The following is a 23,955-nucleotide window of genomic DNA, read 5'->3' on the forward strand; positions in this document are numbered from 1 at the left end:
AGCACTTTATAGACTATCGCCCGACTATCTCGCACACGCTTCCTCCTCCGCTTCCGCCATGGTCAAGATCAGTGACAAGATCAAGAAAGCCGAGCGCGAAGGTCGCCCCTGGTGGTCTCTCGAGTTCTTCCCGTCAGCCTCTCTCGTTAACTTGCTGCACCACATATCCCGGCTCGCTGACGTTGTGCTGCTCTGCCCGGTTCTCCTCCAAATACAGTCCCAAGACTCCCGATGGATGGGTCAACCTGTACGATCGTATCGAGCGCATGAAGGAGCTCGGTCCCATCTTTGTCGACATCACGTTCGTCTCTCCCGCATCCAGCGCTTTTGATGGTATCTCATCTCATCTTTCTCTCGACGGCTGGCCGTTTGTTCTCGAATTCGACGCAGGTGGGGAGCAGGAGGATCGACTTCGGAAGCGACTACCAACTTTGTCAAGACCGCGCACAAGGATCTTGGCCTCGAAACGTGCATGCACTTGACGTGCACCAACATGCCAATCGAAATGGTCGACTCGGCGCTTCAAGAAGCGTACGACTCGGGATGTCGCAACATTCTCGCCCTGAGGGGGGACCCTCCTCGTGGAGTCGAGGAATGGAAACCGACCGAAGGCGGGTTCAACCATGCGATCGACCTCGTTCGCCACATCCGCAACAAGTACGGAGACTATTTCGACATTGGCGTCGCAGGCTTCCCCGAGGGTCACCCGGGCAGTGAGAGCCCCGAGATCGAGATCAAGCACTTGAAGCAAAAGGTCGACGCGGGAGCGAACGTGATCTTTACACAAATGTTCTACGACGCCAACGGTCAGTTCGCCGCTCAGTGTCTGCGCTTGCTCCCGAGCGAGACTGCTCATCTCGAACTGTTGGCGTTCGCTTCCGAATGTAGTGTTCATCGATTGGGGACGACGATTGCGAGCGGCTGGCATTACGATTCCGATTGTCCCTGGAATCATGCCGATCCAAACCTTCGCTGCGTTCAAACGCCGAACTTCATTCGCCAAAACCATTGTGCCCCAGGAGTTGTGGGATCTGCTCGAACCGATCAAGGACGACGATTTGAAAGTCCGCGAGGCTGGTACAAAGTATGTCGCCGAAATGTGTCGCAAGATCCTCACGAGTGGTCTCGGAATCCACGGCGTTCATTGCTGTGAGTTTTTATGTCCAATCGAGCTGCTCGATCATGAGACTGACCGAGAGCGTTCGCCTGTCGATCAGATACGATGAACCTTTCCCGAGGCACGGAAATGTTGCTGCAAGAGCTCAACTTTGTCCCTCACTCGGACATTGTCAAACCGTGAGCATTCTCTCGATCGCGCTCACATTCTCCTTGCAGGTCCTGACCCAAACCTTGTACAGGTTGCCTTGGCGAGTATCGCTCACTTCGAAGCGCCGTACCGAGACGACGCGTCCAATCTTCTGGTCGAACCGTCAAAAATCGTACCTCAGTCGCACGTCGGACTGGGACGAATTCCCGAACGGTCGCTGGGGCAACCAAGCTTCTCCGGCGTTCGGAGATCTCGACACGCTCGTCCTGTCGCTGCCTCAGAAACCCCAGGATGCGATCAACCTCTGGGGCACGCCACGCACGATCGGCGAAGTGGCCGACTTGTTTGCCAGATTCTGCAAGGGCGAACTCAGGAGCTTGCCGTGGAGTGATCAGCCCGCTGCAAAGGAAACGGGCAGGATCGCGACCCAGTTGAGCAAGATCAACCAGTTGGGTTTCTTGACGATCAACTCGCAACCGAGTGTCGATGGAGCCAAGTCGGAAGACCCTGCGCTCGGATGGGGACCGATCAACGGCTACGTCTACCAAAAGGTAATTTCCAATCTTGGTCCCGCGAGGAAAAGGATCCCTCGTTGTTGACATGTTGTGGCATATGAACGCACAGGCCTACCTCGAGCTCTTCTGCCCCCCTCAACACGTCGAACCGCTTTTGACGATCCTTTCGGAAACGCCTTCGATCACGTACCACTGTGTCGACAAGTCGGGCAACTTCCGCTCGAACACGGTGCCCGGCCCGAACGCGGTCACGTGGGGAGTGTTCCCCGGTGCCGAGGTGATCCAACCCACCGTTGTCGATTCGACTGCGTTCCAGGCGTGGAAAGATGAAGCGTACGAACTTGGTCACCAGTGGGCCATGTTGTACAGCCAAACGAGTCCCGAGACGAACAAGGTCATCCGCGAAATCTTTGACGAATTCCACTTGGGTCAGTCTCGCACCTCTTGTCTGGATAGGAGCGACTCGTGCTGACTTGTTGCGAGCAGTCAACATTGTCTACAACGACTACAAGGACGCAAACGAGGACGCCGTCTTCAAGCCGTTCTTTGACCTCGCTGCTGAAAAACAACTCGAACCGCTCTCGAAGCTAGGATCCGCCAACGGAGTCAAAGGTCACTCCGACTAAAAAAAAAATGACGCCGCTCGTCTCTATGTAACAACACCTATACAAAGTCTCAACACTCTCTGGTCTCTCTTTCCTCGTTCTTTGTTTCTTTTATTGTTGCTTTCAACAGGCCGTACCTCTCTGTCTCTCGCTTCTCGTCGTATCGTTCAACACTCTTGTATGCTTCGTCTCAACACGCAACACCCTGTGCATCAACTGCAGTCTCGTTCTCTTTCTTTTCAATTTTGGATTATCTCTCTTCGTTTCGTCTGTATCCCTTGATTTTTGGTCAGATGGAATGATTGCACTACAGTGTCAACCACTAACCACCCCGCACGCCTTGAAGAGAGAGAAGTATTCCGACGCCTGCGCGGCTCGCGGGACGCGATGTCACTCGACCCTGATCATCAATCCTACTTGCACATTCCGTGCTGGCCCGACGAGGAGGCTCTGCCCACCGTGGCTCTCTCGACTCCCACGAACCCACTCGAACTAGCGCCGTTCTCGTTCCACTCGGTGTTGGATCGAGTGTTTGATTCTCCCCACCCGACAACGAGCACCACCTCTCCCACTTCGCCCACTTCTCGAGAACCCGACAATCGGCCGTTGTCCCCAACTAGCGCTCGATCAGTACTTGGATCGTTCGTCAATTCGGTCGCTCAGACTGTGGTTGCTCAAACCACTGCGGGTGATGCGAACCCTTCCTCGGGTGGACCGACCAAGCGACAGACGATCAGAACGGTAGAGGTTGGGAATGGGACAGTCTGGATTGCAAGTAGCCAAGCGGGCAGAGTCAGGAGATATGAGACCACCTCGACACTGCCGACGACGACAGCAATGGAGGACGTCTCGACCCCCAAGTCAAGTGCGGGTCAAGGCTTGAGAGAGGCAAGCAAAACAAGACACCTGCTGAGCCGAAATTGCGCCATTGCTGACCGCTGAATCATCGCCAAATTCACAGGACCAAGTGAACGCATTAGAGCTCGTAGACGAACTCAGTCCGACTTTGTCGAAGAAACCGATCGACAAGATCAACCTCCTCGGTCGTCTTGACAACAAGGCCATCATCCTCTCTGGTAGGGCCTTCCCTTTCGAGACTTTGCTCTTGCGAACCCTGTGATCCAGATTTAACCATTGCTTTTCACGAAACTTGCTCAATTAGAGGGAATCTTGACGTTCCATTCACTACCAACCCTTGAACCTCTCAACGTTCATCAGTTTCCGTCAGTCAGAGGTGTCGTGACGTTCTCTCTAGATGAAGACGACGGTTCGACACAAAAGGGGTCAAGCCGGGACCCGAGAATGCAACTCGTCGCAATCAAGCGCAGGAGTATCCATTGGTGTTCGATCTCGAACGAAGGTATCACGACCATCAAAGTAAAAATTCCGATCACCGATACTTTTTTCCTCGAAAGAGACAAAGACTGACCATGTTGAGCGCAAACAGGATTTGCCGCTACCGGATGGCGCCAACCTGTCCGTCCTGCGAAGAAAGAGGTTGTGTATCGCCGACAGCGAAAATTACTCGATTGTCGATCTCGAAGCTGCCGAAGCTTGGCCACTTTTACCCGTTTCTCAGGTGAGGCCCTGAAAAATCCAAATACTCGGCCTACGAGCGTGGACTGATCGCAAACCTTCTCTCGGGACAGGCGCCAAATCCAGAACCTTTCCACTCGACGCTTTCCGTTGCAGGGGGCGCGACAAGCGAAGGCAATGAAGGTACGACAACTCCACCGCCACCGCCGGACGCACCCGATCCTCGACAGAGACCTGCGATCGCATGTGTCGGAACAAACGAGTTCCTCGTGGCGAGTCACACGGCTGGAACAACGCTCGGAGTGTTTGTAAACGAGAACGGAGAACCTTGTCGAGGCACGCTCGAATGGGCAAGCAATTTGCGTTCGCTAGGTGAGTCTTTATCTTGAATTATCACTTGACAATCTCGAGAGACAGAGTCTAAACCGATTGCATGGTCATTGCTAATCGCTAGTCGTCGATCAACAATACTCGATCGCGTTGTTGTGGAACAATACGATCGAAATTCATTCGCTTCTCACTCAGGAGATTGTCCAAGTCGTCACTCTGCCGCAAGACAATGTCGGGATCAAGACCCTCATCAGAGCTCATCAAGATGGGATCGAAGTGAGCCATGCGACTGGAGCTTCCAAAGTCGAGCTCGTGCAGATTCCCCTCTCCCAAAATTCCGCCTCGAATGCGAAGGAACCTCCTACAACCCCGCCTTCGAAACGCAGAGACCCCGATCGTCGTTCGAGAGTGACACCGAGCAAGACCCAAACGACGAAATTGAAAACGACGAGGATCTTGGTCATCGCGAGAAACTCGCTCTACGCTTTGACACCTTTGACCCTGGTCGTGCAAGCCGATGCCTTGCTCGACAAAGGGAGGGTCGAAGACTGCTTACAGCTCGTACAACAAGTTGAACAAGCTTCCATCGCCTCGCGCGAGAGCCCGGTCCGTTTTGCTCAACCGATCACGTCTCACGGTCTCTCGCGTTTGATGCTTATCAAGGGACATTCTCACTGTAGCAGGACATCGAACTCGCTTACATCTACCTACGCTTGGCGTACCTGAATTTGGTCGAAACGCGGTTTGACCGAGGGTTCGAATTCTTCCTCAAGTCTCGCTGTGATCCCCGCATCGTGATCAAGTTGTTCCTCGGCCTGTTGAGCGGGTCGGAGCGCGAACAAGGTGTCGAGGATCTGATTGGCAAGGACGATCTGGTCGAAGTGGCGAGAGGAGTTCGAACGCAGGTTGAGAACGGCAAAACTATCGAGCAGTACAGTGAGCCTCTGACGATTTTCGTATCACACTGTCGAGTATGCATTTTGCTCACCTCAATGACAATCCACGTCCATTCAGTTACGGATCACTTGGAATCCAGCGACGACCCGTCCTCATCTCACCCTCCTTCCGACACGGACACGACCACAGCTACGGTTGACCGCAGCACGGAGCTTCTCGACCACGCAAAAGACTCGCTACTGAGTTATCTCATGAAGTGGAGGATACAGAGACGGGAAGGCGAAGGCTCGAGAGCAGAGGGAGGAATCAGCGGCAGGAGGACCAACGATTCGAGAAAAGTCGACATGGTACGTTCGCCGTCAAGATTCATGCTCTAGAATGAGAGGGACCCTGTCTGATTTCAGGTGTTGTGCCGGTCATAGGTTGTCGACACGACGCTGGTCTCTCTATTGGCGACGGCGAATCGTCCGCAGGACATCAAAGTCTTGCTTGCCGCGCCAAACGACTGCGTCTTGCCATTGATCGAACAAGACTTGATTGATGCCGGACTGTACCAACTCGTCGCCGAGCTCGCTCTCAAGAAAGGCAGAACCGAAAGAGTGCTCGAAATCTGGACCAAGTAACCGTTGCTCCTTTGCCACTCTCGAAATCAAGACCGACGCTCACTCGAATCGCTGCCCAGGATCCTCGACGGAGATTACGTCGATCCAACCTTTCAGGATGGAACGAGACAGGTGTTTGATCTCGTCTCAAGATCGAAAGACAAGTCCCTCGTTGAAAAGTACGGACTGTGGCTTGTTCAACGGGATCGATTGCTCGGTCTTCGTGTGAGTGTGCTAGTGTCCGGTCTTACTGGGACAGCATGGCGCCGATCCTAATCGCCTGTGGGCCGCCCTAGATCTTCAACGATCCGAAACAGACACTCAGGTTCGACACGAGGGAGCTGTTTGCGAGGATGAGACAAGTCGATGTCGATGGTGCCGACTTGTTCCTCGAAGGCGCGGTCTTGCAAGAACGAGATACGGTCCGTTTCTCTCCCGCTTGCTGATCGACCTCTTGTCCAGCACTGTCGCTCAAACTGTTCGTTCTCGCTGCTCTAGGACTCGGATTTGCATGTCGATCTCGTCAATAGATACCTTGGCAAGCTCGGGGAGCTCTTGGCTGACCCCGAAGCCAAAGCTCACCTGCGAAAACAAGGTAGGACTACTCTCCGACAGGAGTTGAGAACGGATACTGAGGTCTGGATTGCTACGCATCTGCAGAAACGAGCTATCTCGAGCTTGAAGCGTCGACTTTGTCACCCCCAACGTTTCTCAGTTTCCTCACCACGCGCTACTCGTCTGAATCCCGCTTCGCACTGCTCGACCGGGTCCGCCTCAAGGCAATCTTGTTCCTGTCGCACAGTACCAAGTACGACGTCTCGGATGCGAAACGAGAACTCGAAGACCTCGAAGTTAAAGGCGCACGCGGGTTGACGCTCGAACGCACGATCGTTTACGGAAAAGTGCGTCGCATGTTTGGTTTCCCCTGCACTCCGAAACGGCAAGCTGAGCTGACAAGGATTCCTTTTCGGTTTCAGCTCAAACTCGATCGACAAGCACTCGCATTGCTGCTTCACACCTTGCAGGACCTCTCGTCTGCCGAGACTTACGCGCTTCAGAATGGAGACCCGCTCGTTCCGACCGAAGTCGCGATCGCAGCGTCCAAGCTCAAACTTGCACTCAAACGCACGAGGCGAAACCAACACTCAGCTGCGGTCAGAGAAGAGGGAGTAGGGCGTCAGCAATGGTTGGCGAGAATGTTGGTCGAGATGTGTCTCGCACAAGCGTCCGAAGTTCGGTTGGAAAGAATTGCCAAAATCCTGGACACTCAGAGTATGAGCCTCGACACAGCCGAGGTGAGTTTTTGCCCGTCATGTCAAGGATCTCTTTCGTTCGAGTCCATCTTTTGCGAAACTGATAAAGTCTCGAATAGATCCTCACGACGATTCCGGATTCGTTCCCGCTCGAACTTGTCGCACCATTTGTATCGAGGTCGGTTCGGAGGTCGTTGCACACTCATCACGAATCATCGATCCTCAAGAACCTCGCAAGCGGGCAGAACCTCGCCATCTCGGAACGTCTGTTCGAAGTGCACCACAAATTTGGCCCAACAGTCGACCCAGAGCAGAGTCAGGGGAAGGGATCACGGTTTGACAAGTCTGAGAAAAGATCGGGTTCGAGTGAGAAAGCCGAGGATGGAGCGCACGCAGGAACGCGAGGCAACGTCGAGGAGAAGGAGGTTTCAGTCGTACGTCCCGAGATGCTCCATACGTCTCTTGAGGATACCATCGAATTGGACCTCAGGTAAATCGAATGGGAGAGTCGGGCGGGTTTCCCGAGGGGTTAATATTTTGGCAAGAAGCATGCAAAAAGATCCATGTGCTGTTGTCGGAATTTCTCCATTGTAACCGTGCTATTTACTGTCCAAGGGTCCCTGACTCTCACTTGAGATTCAACGCATTACGAGAATTTGTCGACTGTCGGGATGACATCCGAACATTTTAGAGTTCAAGGTTTAGCGTCGACAGAGAACCTTCGTCGTTCAACTTTGCATCGGTCAAGCTCAAACCATCTCAGCAGTCACGTATCAAGACGCAAGATGAGTATGGCACCTGCGACCATCGCGCGGCTGCATCGAGCGCTCGCGCAGGTGTCGCTTACTCCGGCGCGACTGATCGCTTCACCTCCGGTCACTGCAACCGGGGGTCCCGCGAGGAGGGCCAGTGTCGCAATCAGTGAGTCTCAGTCTCCCGATTTGGAACCGAAAGCGGGGCATGAGGTGGTCGCGACAAAGTCGAGGCGCGACGTTCGTTGACATCATGTCGGCAACCCTGACCACCCTCGAGCGCCTCGAGCGGCTTTGTGGGCAGTTGTACTGACTCGATTGTTGTCTTGCTAGTCATCCGGTTGCGACCCGAGACCTCTCCTGCCTCAACCGCGCCGTCGTCTCCCCACACTGCCTCTCCGCTCTCGCCCTCAACGTCGCTCCCGATCAACCCTTCGAACGCGTTTCCCTCCTCTGGATCTCCACCCTTCGTACCTTCCGAAGTCTCGCAGGGAGCTGTCGAGGTTGGGACCGACCGCCGCGAACGGACCGTTTTGAACCAGCTCGACGAATTCTTTGCGCAACCCTGGGTCAACCACCCGGCAACCGCGATCGAAGTTCTGTACATCAAGCGTGCATCAAGAGCGAGCGAGTGAGTGCAACGGCGGTTCATCGGAACCTGCGCACCGGAGTTGGCGCCCTGACTGACTAACTATTCTTGCCTTTGTCCACCTTCGAGCAGCAAATGGAGTGGACATGTTGCATTCCCTGGAGGTCGATCTGAACCGGATGATGAATCGGCAGAGTTTACTGCCATGCGCGAAACATGGGAAGGTGCGTTCTCGAGAACCGCTCCTTCCGGTTTCTTCTCGTGACTGACTCGGACTCGTGGGGCAGAGGTCGGACTTGACCTTGCTGAACGAGAATGGATCTCGGTTGGCCAACTCGACGATCGAGAGATCACTTCGTCCCTCGGGAAACGGCTCTTGATGATCCTGTCGCCTTTCGGTAAGCGATTGCTTGCCTAATTCCCCAATTGGAGGGTCCCTTCCTGATCGTGATTCGCACAGTCTTTCTGCATACCTCGCCGCACGCACCGATGCCCGAGTTGCAAGAGACCGAGGTCGCTTCCGCGCATTGGATCCCGCTCGAGCTTTTGCACGCTCCCGCAGCTCGATACGGAACCGTCGATATCGATATCGCGACTCGGTTAGCCCCAAAGAACAAGGTGGCGAGAGCTGCACTCAAGATGCTCGTCGGGCAGATGTCGTTCAAGTGAGTGCTGCAAGCATGCACTACCAGTTTTGGTGCACTCGAAACACTCGTCCTCACTCTGCGCTCGTACCATTTAGGTGCATTCTGCTGCCGAATGATCCAATCACTCTCGAACGAAGACTGTCGTTGAGCGACAAGCAACCAGATCTGCGCCTATGGGGTCTCACGCTCGGTGCGTCCTCTCGGGAAACGTTGGGCCTGCTGATCGTTGTGACTGACGAGAAACCGATCGCTCAGGGATGACGCTCGATCTACTGTCTCACATGACGCTCTCAAGATCGGCTTCTGACCTTTCGACCTATCCGTACGCGGTCTCGGCGCTCGACAGGCCATTTGATGAACCGTCAGCGACCGATACATCCAGGTCGGACCTCTCGTCCCATTTCGCGAGCAGCACGGAAGCGAGCATCTTTCCAAAATTCGCGAGTCTTTTCCTTCGCTTTCAAAAACGCCCATGAGGGAGACTTACTCTCTCGCCCAATGTTTCTTGGCATCTAGAGTTACCCCGATATCAATTTGCTGATCTATCTGTTTGGATGGCGGTACCGACGGTTACTTCGATCGCACCCTTCATCTCGTCCTCCAACCACTCCGAGATTGTCGTCTTCGATTCCGACGTATCGCGTCAATTGGGCGGGCATGTCGTTGAACGCGTACTATGCCGCGGTACGCAGAGCTCTTGTTGTCGCCGTCCTCATGAGAGCGATCGCTGCGGTCGGAACACTCGCGGGTTTGGGATGGTACATCAAGAAATGGATCGAATCGCGACATACGAGCGGCTCGAAGAAAGCCTTAAGGTGAAGAAGAAAAGGGACTCGGGGGGAATAAAAACACGAAAGCTGCAGATAGCCTTGCCAATGTTGTCGTTTTTGTCTTTGGTCTGTACTCTTGTTGAAGCAAAAGTTTTCTATCATTCTCGTAAGGCAGCAGCAAACGCACTCGTAGAGATAAACGAGAACCCTAATTGTCCGTTTTTTTCACTGTTTCAACAATCGGCCAGCGACTATGAGGAATGCGCGGTGAAATCCAGCACTCTGGTCTACTTCACAGTACGACCTCTTGCCACATGTTCAACCCTTGCCCAATCAACCGCAACGCTTCGAGCGTACCGACGAGTTCATCTCGTTCTCGTACAGCATTCGATACGACCTGCTCGTAACTCGCTCGACACTGTTCATACTTCGCCTTGCCTTCGATCGTTCCGATCCTAACCTCTTCTTCACTCTTCGATCTCGCTCCTGCCGCTGCTGCTGATGATGATGGTTCGAGTCGATTCTCGTATTCGAGTTTCTCGATTTGCCACTGTTTCATCTGGGTTTCATGATCGAGTTCGAGTCGTGCGTGACTCAATCGAAGTCGTTCGAGTTCAAGTTCGATCAGGTGGTGCTCGTGTCGTAATTTGTCGAGTTGTTCGAGTTGACCGACGGGTTCGAGGACGAGAACTTCTCTCGTCCTCGGACCCTCCTCCTCCTCCTCCACTTGCGTACTTTCTTGTTCGGCAAGACGAGTAACACTGGTTGGATCGATTGGTTCGGTTTCGAAAAAGTCTTGAGGATCGATCGTCGTGGTCGATTCAAACAACCGTTTCTTGGGTCCAAGACCACCCTGATCATGACCTTTTGTACTCAAGTTGAGACTGACGACTCTTGCCCTCCAAGGAGTTCCTCGAATTTCGAAATGTTCTTCATCGTCATCGTCACTATCGTGATCACCAGGGATAGGTTCGATCAAGTTGCCCAAGTTTTCATCCATGAGGAATTCGAACCCTGTATGATTCCTCGATCCACTTTGCGCCAAATCGCAATTGTTTCTTGAAGAAGTTGAAGTCGAGAGCGGATTCGTTTTGGAAGTTCCTCCTCCTCCTCGAGGTGAAGAAGAAGAAGTGCCAAACGACAACAATCCATGTTGCAACAATTCTTCAAGCGTGGTTGAACCTCTCGCTTTGCCTCTTCCAGTTCGAGCGGTCGGTCCTCTTCCTCCTGGAGTGTTTGATTCAAATCCTCCTTCCAGTTCGGATCGACGTAATCGAGAGATGTGTCGATTCTCGACCTGATGGTTCGAACGTAACGATTCTGACAATGACGGGTAGTTCGACCCGATGTTTTCGGTTCGATCTTGTTTCGTCGTCGTCATGATCAAAGATGCGTTTGAAACGGATCTCGATCTACTGCCATTTGAATTCGCGCCAACCGTTTCCCAACTCTCTCTCCTCCCCAAACTTGTTCTACTCCTCGTTGTTGTCGTCGATTCTTCGTTTGGCGTGGTGGTTGTGCGTTTCATAGTCGACGATCCTCTTGGAGTTTTAGTACCCTGCGGTCGATTCGTCGTTGTAGAGAATTTCTTCGAGGTGGCGGTGGTTGCCGTTGGAGGTCGACCCAACCCAATCCGACTGACCTCTTTCCTTTCTAGAGTCGTTCTCGTACTCGATGTACTCGTGAGGGAGGAAGTTTTGAGAGACTTGCGAGCCAGAGGTTCGGGGATTGAAGACGAAGTGGGCAAAGTCGACAAGTCGGGCGCAACTGTCAAAGCCGAAGACACTGGAATCCGACGAGCTGCAGGAGGTTTCATCAAGGTCGATGAAGTCGAGGTTCGAATAGGATCTGGTTGTTCGAGATTTGTCGAAAGTCTCGTGGAAGGTTTGCGCACAGTTTTGGGAGTACCAAGTGCTGAACTCTTTCGAGGAGTAGATCCTGAAGAAGAAGCGATTCGATCTTTGATCTTTTCTCGCTTAGTCATTTCGCGATTCGAGCTCTGGCTGGAGGATCTTCTCCTAGGGGTATCGAGTGGGATAGTGCGACTCTTGCTTGCGGTAGAGGTTGTCATTGTCGTTGGGGAATGATCGTTCGAGGTGATCGAGCGGGACAGCCGAGAGCGACGCAGAGGGGTAGTAGTCGCCGCTGGGGTCGGGCGAAGGGAAGTCGGCGGTCTCAGGGAGCGCGACTTGGACAAGGTAGCGTCTAGATCAACAAAGAGGTCTCTCGTCAGCAAAGGGCGAAGAGGTCGTCGCAAGCGAGCGAGCGAGCGATGGAAGCGAAAGAAATCGGTACCGTTACGCTTCGGTGGTTCTTGATTGGATTCGAGACCGGTCTCTTGGACAGATTGAAGGATCCTGCGAGGTTTCCTGACCGTGAAGGGCCCGGTAGCAGGTGCAGGAGTAGGTGCCGCATCGGAAGTTGAAGGACCGATTGTTCGAGGTTGCGAAGTGATGCGACGTGGTGCACCTTGTACGGGTGCACGTGAGAGTGTGCGCGTAGTCATTGTCGCAGTTGTCGAGCGAGAGAGGGCTGTGGTGTTCGTGTTGAATGAACCGGTTCGTCCGAGGGTGGTACTGCGGGGCAAGGCCGACGTTGAAGCTACCGAAGAGGGTTGTCGCGCCTGAGCTGTGCTCGACATGCCTCGCTGCGGTGCGCGGGTCGAGCGAGTGTTGAGAGAGGAGACGCGTCGGATGTCGTGAACAACTCTCACAAGGACTCTCTGCTGCGCACCTCTGCTCCGCAGTGGACCATGTCGCGCATCACCTCGCGAGTCAAACCCGAGGACGAGGACGCTTCCCAACTCAAGTTTGGTCCAGGTATGGCTCGATGCTCGTCTCGTCTCGTCTCGTCTCATCAACTCACTGCTCCTGACATCTCGTCACTCTCTTGCAGAGTTTGAACAGTCTGCAGTTCAAAAGAACACGCTTACAATCAGTGAAGTCAAAGTCATCCTCGACACGATCGAACAGGACAAGCAGCCCGACAACTCGTCTGTCTCACCGCTTCCTCCCCGTTTCTCTTCGCATACTCAACTCCCCTCGTTGCACCCTTGAACAGAGTGTTCAAGAAGACTCTTGAATACGTAGACACGTTTGCCCGCTTCCCAACACCAGAAGTATCCGACGCTGTTCGATCGCAAGTCTCCTCTCTCTCTCCCTTGTAGAGTCTATCCATTCGCTAATCACCAAATGAGCTTACAGGTCTCTACCGGAGGAGCAACTTAAATTCTATGAAATCGCTCAATTGATCAACCTGTGTCCAGCAGACGCCGAAGAAGCGAAAGCCCTCATCCCTTCGTACGTAACTCGACCACCTCGCTTAATTTCTTCGCACCGCCTTGACTCCTTACTTGTTCCATCATATCTAGTCTCAAACTCGACGACGACATCCTGCAAGGGTACTTGACCGATCTCGCCATGATTCGCAAAAACCAAGCCTAGTGCTTCTTGTATCTCTTCGCACCTCGGCCTTTCTTTCGCAAGTGACAAACCAGAAAGGCAAGAATTTCAAGATCCCCCCCTTGTTGTAATGAATACTTTTCTTTTTGATAGTCAAGTCCTTGCTGGATCGGGCCGACTGCCGGACGTTTCCCTTCCGATTCGCAGGGATCTTGTCCACGTGCTGGGTGAACAGCGTGTCGTTTTCCGTGAGAGACTGCTCTAGGTCGAATCACGGGCGCCCATTTCCGGTCGCAATGATCTTTTTTCCGAGATCGTTGATGTGTCGCCCACAGTTCAGGACGGGTTCTCGGTAACGACCTGAATTCTTTGTCGCCCCCCAACATCGTCATCATTGCCCAGGTCACTCGATCTTCTTGTACCCTCTTGATTCGACACGACGAGGTTGTTCAAACTTGAGTACCTCGGTGGTTGTTGTCGATTTGCGAGAGGTGCGAGGTTGAACGCGTTCAAGTTTCCCTTGTTTGACTCGACTGAATACTCTGTAGTACAACCAACCTTCGATCGCAGCGATCGTCATGGCTCCCATCAAACTCAATCCGAGTCTCTGTCCCCCCTCGATTTTAATACATATCAGTACTCAGTCGACGACGCAGGAGATCTTTCGAAAAAGGAGTCGAGTACTCTAAAGACTCACAGTAGCGGGACCGTACCCGAATCCAACGTACCACACTCCAGTAAACACGGCAGCCATACTCGCCAACACGTTGACGATCGCGCTCAACTCTTTCCGAATCTCACTCCATTCGTCCGCAACCGTCGTCGTCTTGTCAGATCGAGCATGAGGATCCGATAAGGGTAATAGGGAACGATGTAGTGGGGTTTCGAGACTAGTCATGGCTGCGTAGTCTTGACGATCTTGTTCGAGTTGGATCGAAGCGAGGATCGCGACGAGTTCGGGAGACTGTTCCATTTTCGTTTCGAGAACAATGGTTCAATCAGGTTTCATGTATATTGAATACGAGGGAGAGAAGGGAGAATACCTTTTCACGGGGTGCGAGAGGAGGAGCGTCAACATTCGTCAATTTGAGCAGGCTCGACAAACGGAATGCATCTAAGAAAGTGTGTATCGAAATACGAAGCGCAGTTCAGCGGGAGTCTTGGAATATCTCTGGGAGGGAGAGTTGAAACGAACCCTTGCCGCCGACTAGGTCCAGCTTGGCTCGAACCTCGTCTCCGTTGCAGTCTTTGATCCATTCAGACACTCTCACTAACAGCGTGTGGTCGATCGTGACTCTGTCAGAACTCGTCGTCGTTGTTCGATTCGTTTCTTGATCTTGTAACGAGGTGACCTCGATCAAATGAACGAGTTCAGCTGGCAGGACAGGCTTGATCAAGTCGAGTCGAGTTTCAAGGTCTCGTGTCACCGTGAGCAACACCATGAGATGATGCTCTTCGTGTCGGGTGGGGGAAGCTAGGCGGGGCAATTAAAATTCTGTTGATCTGACTATGCTAATTTCTATGTTTTTTCGGCGTTAACCCTAACCCTTCTTGACGCTCCGTTAGTCTCAGCTGTCGAAGTTCATTCGTCTATCCTAAAAAGTCCCTCTCGGAGGGAGCGCCTTCTACGCCTCGAAAAAAAATCCCAGCACGCTTGTTTCGAAGGGTTTTCGTCCCTCCTCCTCCTCCTCCTTACTCGTCGAATCCCTAGCCAGTCATCAATTACCCCGTCTCCATCGAATCGCTCATCAAGACCAAGAAGCACGCCGTTGTTGCGCACGCCTGTAGCTCACTCGATCCCGCTCTATGAACCAAGGAGTATGGAAGTCACTACTGGACCGACGATGGCAAATACCGGAAGGCCTATCCTCTTGGAAGAAAGAACTCGACGGCCTTCGTGCGAGACCAAGACGCCCATCGCGAGATGCCCCCTGGAGTTTGACCTTTCCATCCCCTCCCTTCGAGTTCCGCCCGTAGCCACCGAAGCGCCCTCTCCGTAACCTTCGGTAGGTGTCACCTTCGGAGCGGCATATTCGGGGAGTCACCGGGGTCGGCATCAACGGGAGGAATAGATCCATCTCCGTAGAGAGCGACGAGCATATTGCGATGGGCGTCTTGATCTCGCACACAGGCCTTCGTGCTTCTTTCGTCCTCGAGGCTAGGCCCTCCGGTACTTGCCTTCGTCGGTCCAGTAGTGATTTCCATACTCTTTGATCCATCTCTAGAGCGGGATCGAGTGAGCCAAAGGCGTGCGCAACAACGTCGTGCATCTTGGTTTTGGCAAGCGACTCGATGGAGACGTGGGAACCGGTGGGCGCAAACGAGGTTTGGACCGATCCGCGAGTCCGCTTCTTCCTTCGCGATCGTTCCGTTCGAAACCATCTGAACCGACCCAGCTTGAACCTTCTCGTCGAACCGTTTCGATATGATCCTCCGGGACAGTTTCGACGAGACTTCTCGAGAACGACGGTCGAGTTTCCGAGAGTAATTGGAATCGGAGATTCTTTGACGAGGAGAAGACAGAGGTAGTCGGCTTCTATCACCACCACAGTGTGTGCTGACTGATGGGGTCTGATGACAATCCGGTTGCCACCAGCCTGATGAGAGACCGAGGTCAATCTCCCCGCCGCCTGAGAGTCAGACTGGTAGCGGGCGGTTCATCAGCTCGCAGCCGACCTGACCGCGCCTTCTCAGCAGACTCTGACCACTTCCAAGCTGATGGGATGGTCCCCCTGATTGTGTCTCTGTACTCTTTCTGTAGTCACTGCATGCAGCCGCGAGTTACCATGCCACGCGAGAAGAGAGAAGGGCAAACAGACATTGCGAAAAGAGACTTCCGATCATGTCTATCACGTCTGTCTCGACTCTGCTCTCGCCGTTGTGCCCCTCCTTGCCCTTGCCGTAGACGCAACCTGCTCGGTCGCTTCTCGCAGTTTCATCGTCATGCGTGTTTGCCTCGCGCTCTTGCGCACTCTTGGCTGCTCGTCCACCTCGTCCGCGTTCCCGTTTGATGCCTCCGCGTCAAATTGTTCGTCCAGTGCCTGCAGCAGTGCCGCATTTCCGTTCTTGCCGCCTTTGGATTGAGAAGAAATTGGACCATTTTCGTCGCTCGAGCCGTCGCTCGATCGCTGGAATTCAGTCGCCTCTCCCGGGACGAGCTGTCAAACACAATCAGCATTCGACGTCCAAGTTAACAAGGAGGTGAAGACTCACACCGTCGTATCGCGGCTGAACTTCTTGCAGCGCCTCCCTCTCGTCGTTGGTCGCGATCTCGAATGCGTCTTGCGCTGCGTCCGCGTCGGCGTCGGGTCCGGATTTGACCTCGTCGGAGCCTTTACCAGAGAGCTGATTTGGTCGAGGGCCTGCAAGAGCCCTCGCGCCGACGAATTGTAACGGAGAAACGGAACGATCGAGTCGCTTTCGTTTCGTGGTAGACAACTGATCTCGCGTTGGCGAGTTCGGAAGCAAATCTGCTGAGTTCAGGCTCTGGGACAGGACATGTGCCACCGATGCAAGGTGCCTGTCGTATCCTCTGCGGTTTGGCCAATCCCGCGAACAGACTCGACAACGAAACAAAGTCTTCTTCCTGTCCCCGATGCCAATTTTTACGAGCTCGAGACCTGCCGCATCATCAACGCCGTGTCAGTCCAATGACATGTATGACGGCGCGGTGAGAGAGAAAAAAAAAGGGACCTGAGCGTACAGGCATCGTGCTCGCGAGAAGCCATCGGGGAGCGCACAGCTGGCGACACGGACCGAGACCGCCGAAGAAGATGCGCTCAGCTGTACCGATGGACGAGAGCGACGGCCGAGACCAAGGCAGAAGCGATGTTGCGGGGTGAAAGGTGCTCGAGAGAGCAAATGAACAAGGCTGATTTTTGTCAAGTCGAACGAAGCGTTGGGCGACTCGCAGCAACGTGCACAAGCAGAGTCAAGAGAGCCTCGCGGTCGAGATGGGCCGTAAAGGAGGGGGCGACTCGAGCGCCGGCAAGTCCTCGGTCGTGTGATCACGAGGAGGGGTCCGAGAGCTCCCAGCCACTGAGAAATCGCCACGTTGCTGCCTACTCTTCTTTTTCCTCTTCCCCCTTCGTCTCAAAAACGAGATGCCGACAAACGCTCCGACAAAGTCCTTGAATCTGCCAAGGATAATTGAGACGGACGGCTGGCCACCTCCAAGCGACTGCGCATCCTCGAACAGGACGAACGCGTCATCGTGTTCTTCACGAGGTAAACGAGGACGGGCGCATTCTCCCGACCAGCAAGAAGAGGATGAGGAGGTTGCCTTTGATGAAGCGACACTGCGCGAGAGACTGATCCATCCCCCAAATGTCGTCCGATCAGAACAAGAATGATCGAACGATTCGCAGAGGAGCAAGAGCACTAAGGACAAGCAGAATTCGAGAGTCGAGAAAGATGAGGATGGGCAAGAAGACGGGAGGGTCGCGGACAACGGCTCCAACTCTAATCGACTTGTTCGCCGACGACGAAGACGGCGAAGGTGGCGAAGGTGGCGGCGACAGAGAATACAGGTTGAACGATGAGGAGGAGGACGACGAGAACGTCGTGGGAGAGTTGGGATCTCCACCTGAGTAAGAGTACCCGGTGAGTCTGAATGCACCTGAGTAAGAGTACCCGGTGAGTCTGAATGCAGATGACGAAAAGCCGAGCGCCGGGGAAGGAATCAGGAAGGAGAGCAAGAGGCGCGACCGATCGAAGACAGCTCGGGAAGAGAAGCGTGTCGAGGCGGAAGGCGCGGTCAGAGGGATCGGCGCGCCGGTGAGTGGTCGGCTATAGATCTCAGCAAGAAGCACGTGACCGGCCTCAACAAGCAGCTCGGGCAACTCGGGATCCCTTTACTCGTTTGTTTTCCTTCCGCATGTCCAATTTGCTCAACTGTTCAACATCGTGATGGTAGGAGATGGTCAAAACGCTAACAAAGACGGCGCTACCGCCGAACGGCTTTGACCCCCCCGTCCTCAAAAAGGCAGCTGTCGGTTTGTGCTCGGACAAGATGAACGACATGCGAAAACGTTTCGTCCCCATGAGTATGCCCGCCATCTATGCGTGTAACATTGATCGGTAAACCCGGTCGAAAGTACGTCGAGCCCCGCTGGTGGTTCCTCTCGGACTTGGGGTCCAGCCTTGTCAGACTGCCCTCGGCCTATCAGCACAGGAGAGGGCAACTCACAATCTCAACGAAACGTTTTCGCGCATCGTTCAACTTGTCCGAGCACAAGCCGACAACTGCCTTTCTTATGACGGGGTCGCCGAACCAGTTCGGCGGTAGCAACGTCTTTGGCAGCGTTTTGATCCTCTCCTGCGATCACAATGTTGAACAGTCGCGCAAATTGGACGTGTGGAGAGAGAACGAACGAGCAATGGGATCCCGAGCTTCTTGTTGAATTCGGTCACAGACTCGCCTTCTATGTGAGGCTGATCAAGCTCAAGTCTGATCAGATGCGACTCATCGAGAGCTCGCAGTATCGTTCGTTCGGTTGGTTTCTTCAGGTTCCGATCGTCAACAGACTTGATCAGCCTCACATAGAGGCGAGTATGCCCGCCATCTTTGCGTTTGAATTTTGGTCGGTAAACTTGGTGGAGAGGGAACTGAAGAAAGATCGACGGCTCAAGGCTTCGGCACCGTGAAGCATCATCTTTGACGAGCTGAGAGCGCTTGAGAGCTCCTACACGACATTTGTCAGAGCGAGAGACGAGACCCCCCATTCGAAAGATTGAAGCAGATCAAAAACTTTACAAAGCATGTCGTGATCGCATCGACCGATCAAGCTTCGCACGTCCGAGTTTTACAAGGACTCGTACCCTCTTCGAACATTGCCTTCCATACTTCTCTCGTATTGTCTGTAGTTGTTCTCTTGCACCACAAATGCTTTTTTTTCGGTTTTCACGAAAGCAGGGCGCTTGTAGCGAGATATAGAGAGCACACAAGTTCAGAGCGGGCCCGTGCTTGAAGCAGCGAGACCATCGCGTGACGAGAGGGAGCGATCAGCCGGCTCGCAGCCTGATGAGCAAGTCACGAGGAGCCTGATGACTGCCTGCAGTCCGGAGTCAGCAGCGATCAGGGGCCCAGCAACCTGATCCAGGGTCGGACTGCTGGCAGTCTACTCATCAGGCTATGTCAGACAGATGGGCACTTGGGCGGTATATATACCTTGCCTCGTAGGACCAAAAAATCCTGACTTGCTTCCAGGCTGCCCGGGGTAGTCATGTGCTCAGGCAGGCAATATATATTCGTGCAAGCATTTATGTTTGATTCGCTGAACAACGTGTCGAGTATTCGGTTGAGCGCAACTGGCGTGATCGCAGACTGTTGTTATGGCTCTCGCGCTCGGAACAAGCGCTTTTTTTTTTTGCTACTGTCCTGCTCCTTGATCGTCTCTAGAGGTGAGAAAGATTATGCATGACGAGTCTGCTTGACATTGCGGAAACTTTGGTTACAGTATGCGAGAGTTGCGGTAATTCAAACAGTCAAGACCTAATACAATCGAAGGGTATCAGAGTTGCGATACGTATGACGGCTTCGGAATTGACTCACCCAGGGATACAATGTTCAGTGTCTATCGAGCTGTTACCCCACCACGTGTAGAACGAGTTGGCCCCGAGGATGTAGATCACAAGCGCGTTGATCGAAGTACCAGCATCGAGCGCTGAAGAGAGGACGTAGTTGTACTTTTCGAACCATCGAGGCTGATAGCGTAGAGCGTAGAATTGTGACAGGAACGAGACGATGAAGCCTGGAACAAGCACGTTCATGGGTGTCTGAGGTGGACCGATGCTCTGTTCGGGAAGCAACCAGAAGAAGCGGTGAGGACACTGTGATGAGCTTAAAAGGTTGAAAGGGAAACTGACACCGTGCAAAAGCAGAGGAACCGAGATCTGTTTCCAGAACCTGTTTCCACTTCGACGGTACAACAGCCAAGGCACGACCGGCAAGATCGCACCGAGGAGGAAACCCTGTGCGAGAGCAGAGATCAGCAAGTCTTGTGATGGAAGTCGCCGATCTTGACCGGACTCACCCAGTACAGCGAGCGATACTCGCCTACGAAGAAACGCGAAGGAGAGACGAGTCCGAAGATCACGCTCGCGCTAAAGAAGATCTCGACTCGTCGACCCGTCCACTGAGCCGTCGGGTCGACTAGGGAACCGTCGAGGAAAGGCCGCTTTGCAGCAATCACGCCCTTGATGAGCGAATAGTTTGTGATCGATCCAAGCGCGGTGCCGCCCACTTGACATAGGAACAGATGCCGAGGTGGAATTTTCATGTACCTGTGGCAGACTGCGTCAGTTTTCCATGCTCGCAAACCACAGAGTCTCGGCTGGGAAGCGCACAAGCCCAACTTGAGGTCGGAGGTCAGATCGAGAGATTGCAGCATCGTCATGTAACCGTAGCACTTGAACGCGACATTTGCGAGTGGCTTTCCCGGCCAGATATATCCCGCCACGAATTCGGTAATGACATTGAGCCCGATCGTTGTATTGGTGATTGCCGAAATGATCTGGGCAGAGCGTGGGGATCAGTCTACTACAGTCATGCATTCAGCCGTATCGCATATGACACTCACGCCGATGGGAACAAGGAACATGACAGCCAGCATGACGGCCAGGACGAGGCCCCATACAGGAAGCTGCAGAGTCGGATAGAAGACGAGGAGGATCGCGGCAGCAGCAAAATTTACACCGAATGTCATCAAGTACCATCTGACATCGAGCAGAAGCGTGTCAGCGCCAAGTCGTTTCAGACGGCCCTCTAACTCACCTGCTTGGAACGTTCGGATAATTGCGCTCGAGCATCTGCACGTGAATGTCCCCTTTCTCCTCCCGCCCAGCCAAGATTGCTCCCTTGATGTCCTTCACGTTCCAGAGAAGGACGCTGGTGACCGCAGACATGAGGATGGCAAAACTGATGCCATAGGATAGCGCAAAGTACGGTGCCAATCGCAACGGCCCAACTGCTTCGTATTTGGCTGCATTGAGCGAAAGGTCTTTGTTTAGAATCTCTTTGACATCGAGACGCTAGGAAGGTAAAGTATCAGCAGTCGGTCATAGCGAGGGTCGGCGCCTTGCAGAAACTGCTTACGCCAAAGGTCGAGTTGTAGAGGTGAGCTCCAACAGGGCTGTCGTAGCTTCTCGCATTCCAGAAGTTCGAAAAGTAGAGGATCGGAGTGACGAGCCACAGGTTGAATGCGAGGCCAGCAAAGTAGCTGCATTGAGCGAAGAAGGGAGTGTAGAGAGCACCTGTGCCTCCTATCACCGACCAGTCGAGTGACTAGATACAATATGCGCGAGCAAGCATTAGTACGGACGTTTCACAAAAGGTCTGCATGCCACCAGAGATAGAGATCGACAACAAACTCACAAAGTCGAGAACACCGAAACCATTGTACCCTGATCCCAATGTCCTCAACACCCACGACTGGTTGTTGATCAGACACAGTACAGCTATGCTCGTTAACGTCGGGAAGACCACTGATGGGATCCACTGCCAGGCAAAGATCGAAGCAAACGAGAACGAGAAGAAGCGCATCCTTTCTTTCGACTCTGCAACTTCTTCCTCATCTTTTCCGTGAAGGGTTTGGTACAACGAAACGGTGACGAGCTGAGATGGCCAGAGCATAGCTGTCGGTCGGACACTGTAGAGAGTTGCGGACGACGAAGTCAACATGATAATGAGCAAGCATTGTCGTGCCTAGAAGCTCACAGCAAGCGGTACGTGAGACCCGACAAGCCGAACCCGATGAGCTGTGTCGACAGCAGGAGCAGGAGACCTCCCAGGGTTCCAAGATCTGAGTGATAGTAAAGCTCTTGAACCGCAACGATCTCTCCTGCATATGCCGCAGATGCGCCTGAAAGGACCGGTCTTTAGCGACATGAGTGAGAGCGGATTCGACTGACGAGAAGCTCACCAGAAGAAGCGAGGACGCCGACGAGCACGTGCTCTTTTTTCGAGAATGGCGCAGGATGATTCAGACTTGGCGGGAGGATCCGCGCGAGCCATTTGCCCAGGGGATAGGCAACGAGGATGATAAAAAAGGTGGAAAACGAGGGAGCATTCGACTTGAAGAAGAACAGTTGACTGATCGCGGCCCCGAGAACACACAGACCGGTGCCGAGAATCACGACTCGGATTGTCAGGGTTGGGACAGAGGGGTCGTCGGTTTCGGGCACCACCTGCGAGTGCGAAAGAGCAACACTTATGAGCCTTTCCTCGCCGGGTCGCAGTGGCACAACCGAGCATAAGTGGACAAGCCCACCTTGCGCACGATGTCGGCCGCTGCATCCAGCTCCTCGCCTCCTGGGAAAATAGGATTCTGCGCCTTCTCGTAGTCTGTCCCGCCTCTTGAGGTCCTGCTTGAGCCAATCAGCGCATCTGCTTCTTCTGCGAGCTCGTCATCCTCCTGGTCCACCCCTTCGTCCGTCGTAGCATGCTGCCGAAGTTGCTCCTCGTTCGAAGTGGGGGTCGTCTCGAAGTCGCGCAGCGGGATGTCGTCGGATTCTTGACGCAGCTCTGGGTATCTGGGCTCTCCTATCGGCACATAGCTCATCTGAGCGTCAGCTGATGCGATAGGAAGCCGCGACGATCTGGGCGAGAAGACGTGTTTCATCGCGAATTCGGTTCTGACTTCTCTCTAATAGACGCGTCGCATACGTAGAATCGCCAACACTGTCTGTTTGCCGATAATCCAGTTCTCGCGTTGCCGAGATACTGACTACTGTCGCGATACAAGCTGGACTCCGGACTCCAAGAGGTGCTAAACGAGCTACATATGTCAAAGTGCATGCATATGTCTCATCCTCAATCTCATCTCTGCTCCGGTATCATTCTTGTCTTCAGACCTTCTCGAACTCCCATCCTGATCATCAACCTTCCCGTCATACTTGCAAACGCCGTGTCTCGCTCGACGCGGACTCGCTGGACCTCTGACTTTTCGGCTGGCTCACATATGGCATCATCGCTCGTCGCATGTGCTCCTCCTTCTTCTTGAAACAAGCATCCGTCGAGAGATTATCTGCTTGCTCGCCCTTGATGTTGCGGTCCCGCAGGAATCGCCGAGGTACTCGCACTTTGATCATTCCGCGCTCATTCGACTGTGTGGAATTTCCTCCGAGTGAGTCGTCCTGAATCGCTGATAAAAGCATAATACAAGCACTCGCCCTTCTGCAATCACAGATCATGTACGAGGACTGGACGTTCAGGTTCTTGGGCATCATCGGATGCGTTCCTAGCTCGTGTTGGCGTCGCGGTGCATGCCCAAGTTCGTGAGAGGTTGACATTTTCCGAGGATCAGCTAATTCGCTATCCGAGTCATCGCTGTGCTGGTACCGACTATTGCCCTGCTTTACGACTATATCAGCCGAACTCAAGAAGACAAGGCTTACTGATCCCGAACATACTTGGTTGCCGCGACAAACGACCCAGATGGCATCTGGAGAGATCAATGGTCAGGCAGGACTTCGGAACGAGGCGAGGACGAAAAGCACGACTTACGGGCCAAAGCAGCCAGAAAAACTATCCCTGCTACAGAGTGCAGGATCGCAGGAAGCGTCCAAATCCCCCCAAAGTCATCGTACACTCTCTGTGGAATACCAGAGATAACACCTTGGCATACGAGCCCAGCACAAAATAACCCTAAGTTCCTGTCGATTCACGACAATTCGTCAAGCCTGATTTGTGTCAAACAAACGTGGGCACGCGTACAGATTGAAAGCGGGAGAGCACACCCCTTCGTCTGGATCGAGTGCAATTGCGAGCGGCGGAATGAAGAACGCAACGAC

At 53.6% G+C, this 23,955-nt stretch overlaps 7 protein-coding genes across 7 annotated transcripts; 4 read left to right on the plus strand and 3 right to left on the minus strand.

Annotated features, from left to right (window-relative positions):
* Positions 1–58: 58 nt before the first annotated feature.
* MET13 (methylenetetrahydrofolate reductase (NAD(P)H) MET13) lies at positions 59–2,408 on the plus strand (the record flags this gene model as incomplete). The annotated part of the gene is made up of 8 exons (XM_076678310.1): positions 59–132; positions 218–301; positions 391–806; positions 889–1,149; positions 1,218–1,296; positions 1,359–1,818; positions 1,892–2,210; positions 2,269–2,408. The coding sequence occupies 8 exons, from the start codon at positions 59–61 to the stop codon at positions 2,406–2,408; spliced, it is 1,833 nt and encodes a 610-aa protein (XP_076534570.1).
* Positions 2,409–2,774: 366 nt separating this feature from the next.
* JCM15063_001342 (uncharacterized protein) lies at positions 2,775–7,499 on the plus strand (the record flags this gene model as incomplete). Its single annotated transcript, XM_076678311.1, has 15 exons — positions 2,775–3,128; positions 3,349–3,463; positions 3,550–3,764; positions 3,835–3,966; positions 4,037–4,295; positions 4,378–4,859; positions 4,934–5,189; positions 5,268–5,497; positions 5,573–5,769; positions 5,833–5,977; positions 6,049–6,174; positions 6,251–6,347; positions 6,413–6,654; positions 6,730–7,047; positions 7,125–7,499. The coding sequence occupies 15 exons, from the start codon at positions 2,775–2,777 to the stop codon at positions 7,497–7,499; spliced, it is 3,543 nt and encodes a 1,180-aa protein (XP_076534571.1).
* Positions 7,500–7,796: 297 nt separating this feature from the next.
* Positions 7,797–9,812, plus strand: JCM15063_001343 (uncharacterized protein; the record flags this gene model as incomplete). The annotated part of the gene is made up of 8 exons (XM_076678312.1): positions 7,797–7,926; positions 8,091–8,388; positions 8,479–8,570; positions 8,634–8,744; positions 8,807–9,011; positions 9,089–9,183; positions 9,249–9,433; positions 9,510–9,812. The coding sequence occupies 8 exons, from the start codon at positions 7,797–7,799 to the stop codon at positions 9,810–9,812; spliced, it is 1,419 nt and encodes a 472-aa protein (XP_076534572.1).
* A 243-nt stretch (positions 9,813–10,055) lies between these two features.
* Positions 10,056–12,404, minus strand: JCM15063_001344 (uncharacterized protein; the record flags this gene model as incomplete). The annotated part of the gene is made up of 1 exon (XM_076678313.1): positions 10,056–12,404. One exon carries the CDS (start codon positions 12,402–12,404, stop codon positions 10,056–10,058), a length of 2,349 nt encoding a protein of 782 aa, XP_076534573.1.
* A 111-nt stretch (positions 12,405–12,515) lies between these two features.
* On the plus strand, positions 12,516–13,206 carry JCM15063_001345 (uncharacterized protein; the record flags this gene model as incomplete). Its single annotated transcript, XM_076678314.1, has 5 exons — positions 12,516–12,582; positions 12,659–12,755; positions 12,824–12,901; positions 12,967–13,062; positions 13,134–13,206. The coding sequence occupies 5 exons, from the start codon at positions 12,516–12,518 to the stop codon at positions 13,204–13,206; spliced, it is 411 nt and encodes a 136-aa protein (XP_076534574.1).
* Positions 13,207–13,567: 361 nt separating this feature from the next.
* Positions 13,568–14,606, minus strand: JCM15063_001346 (TMEM199/VMA12 family protein; the record flags this gene model as incomplete). The annotated part of the gene is made up of 4 exons (XM_076678315.1): positions 13,568–13,771; positions 13,862–14,128; positions 14,208–14,278; positions 14,360–14,606. The coding sequence occupies 4 exons, from the start codon at positions 14,604–14,606 to the stop codon at positions 13,568–13,570; spliced, it is 789 nt and encodes a 262-aa protein (XP_076534575.1).
* A 5,044-nt stretch (positions 14,607–19,650) lies between these two features.
* JCM15063_001347 (OPT family oligopeptide transporter) lies at positions 19,651–22,724 on the minus strand (the record flags this gene model as incomplete). The annotated part of the gene is made up of 12 exons (XM_076678316.1): positions 19,651–19,657; positions 19,718–19,959; positions 20,032–20,136; positions 20,199–20,448; positions 20,512–20,678; positions 20,745–20,880; positions 20,939–21,195; positions 21,260–21,448; positions 21,539–21,812; positions 21,881–22,025; positions 22,086–22,350; positions 22,434–22,724. The coding sequence occupies 12 exons, from the start codon at positions 22,722–22,724 to the stop codon at positions 19,651–19,653; spliced, it is 2,328 nt and encodes a 775-aa protein (XP_076534576.1).
* Positions 22,725–23,955: the final 1,231 nt, after the last annotated feature.

This window comes from Sporobolomyces koalae, assembly GCF_050403365.1.
Source record: "Sporobolomyces koalae JCM15063 DNA, S_koalae_JCM15063T_v1_ctg13, whole genome shotgun sequence".
Lineage (NCBI taxonomy): Eukaryota > Fungi > Basidiomycota > Microbotryomycetes > Sporidiobolales > Sporidiobolaceae > Sporobolomyces > Sporobolomyces koalae.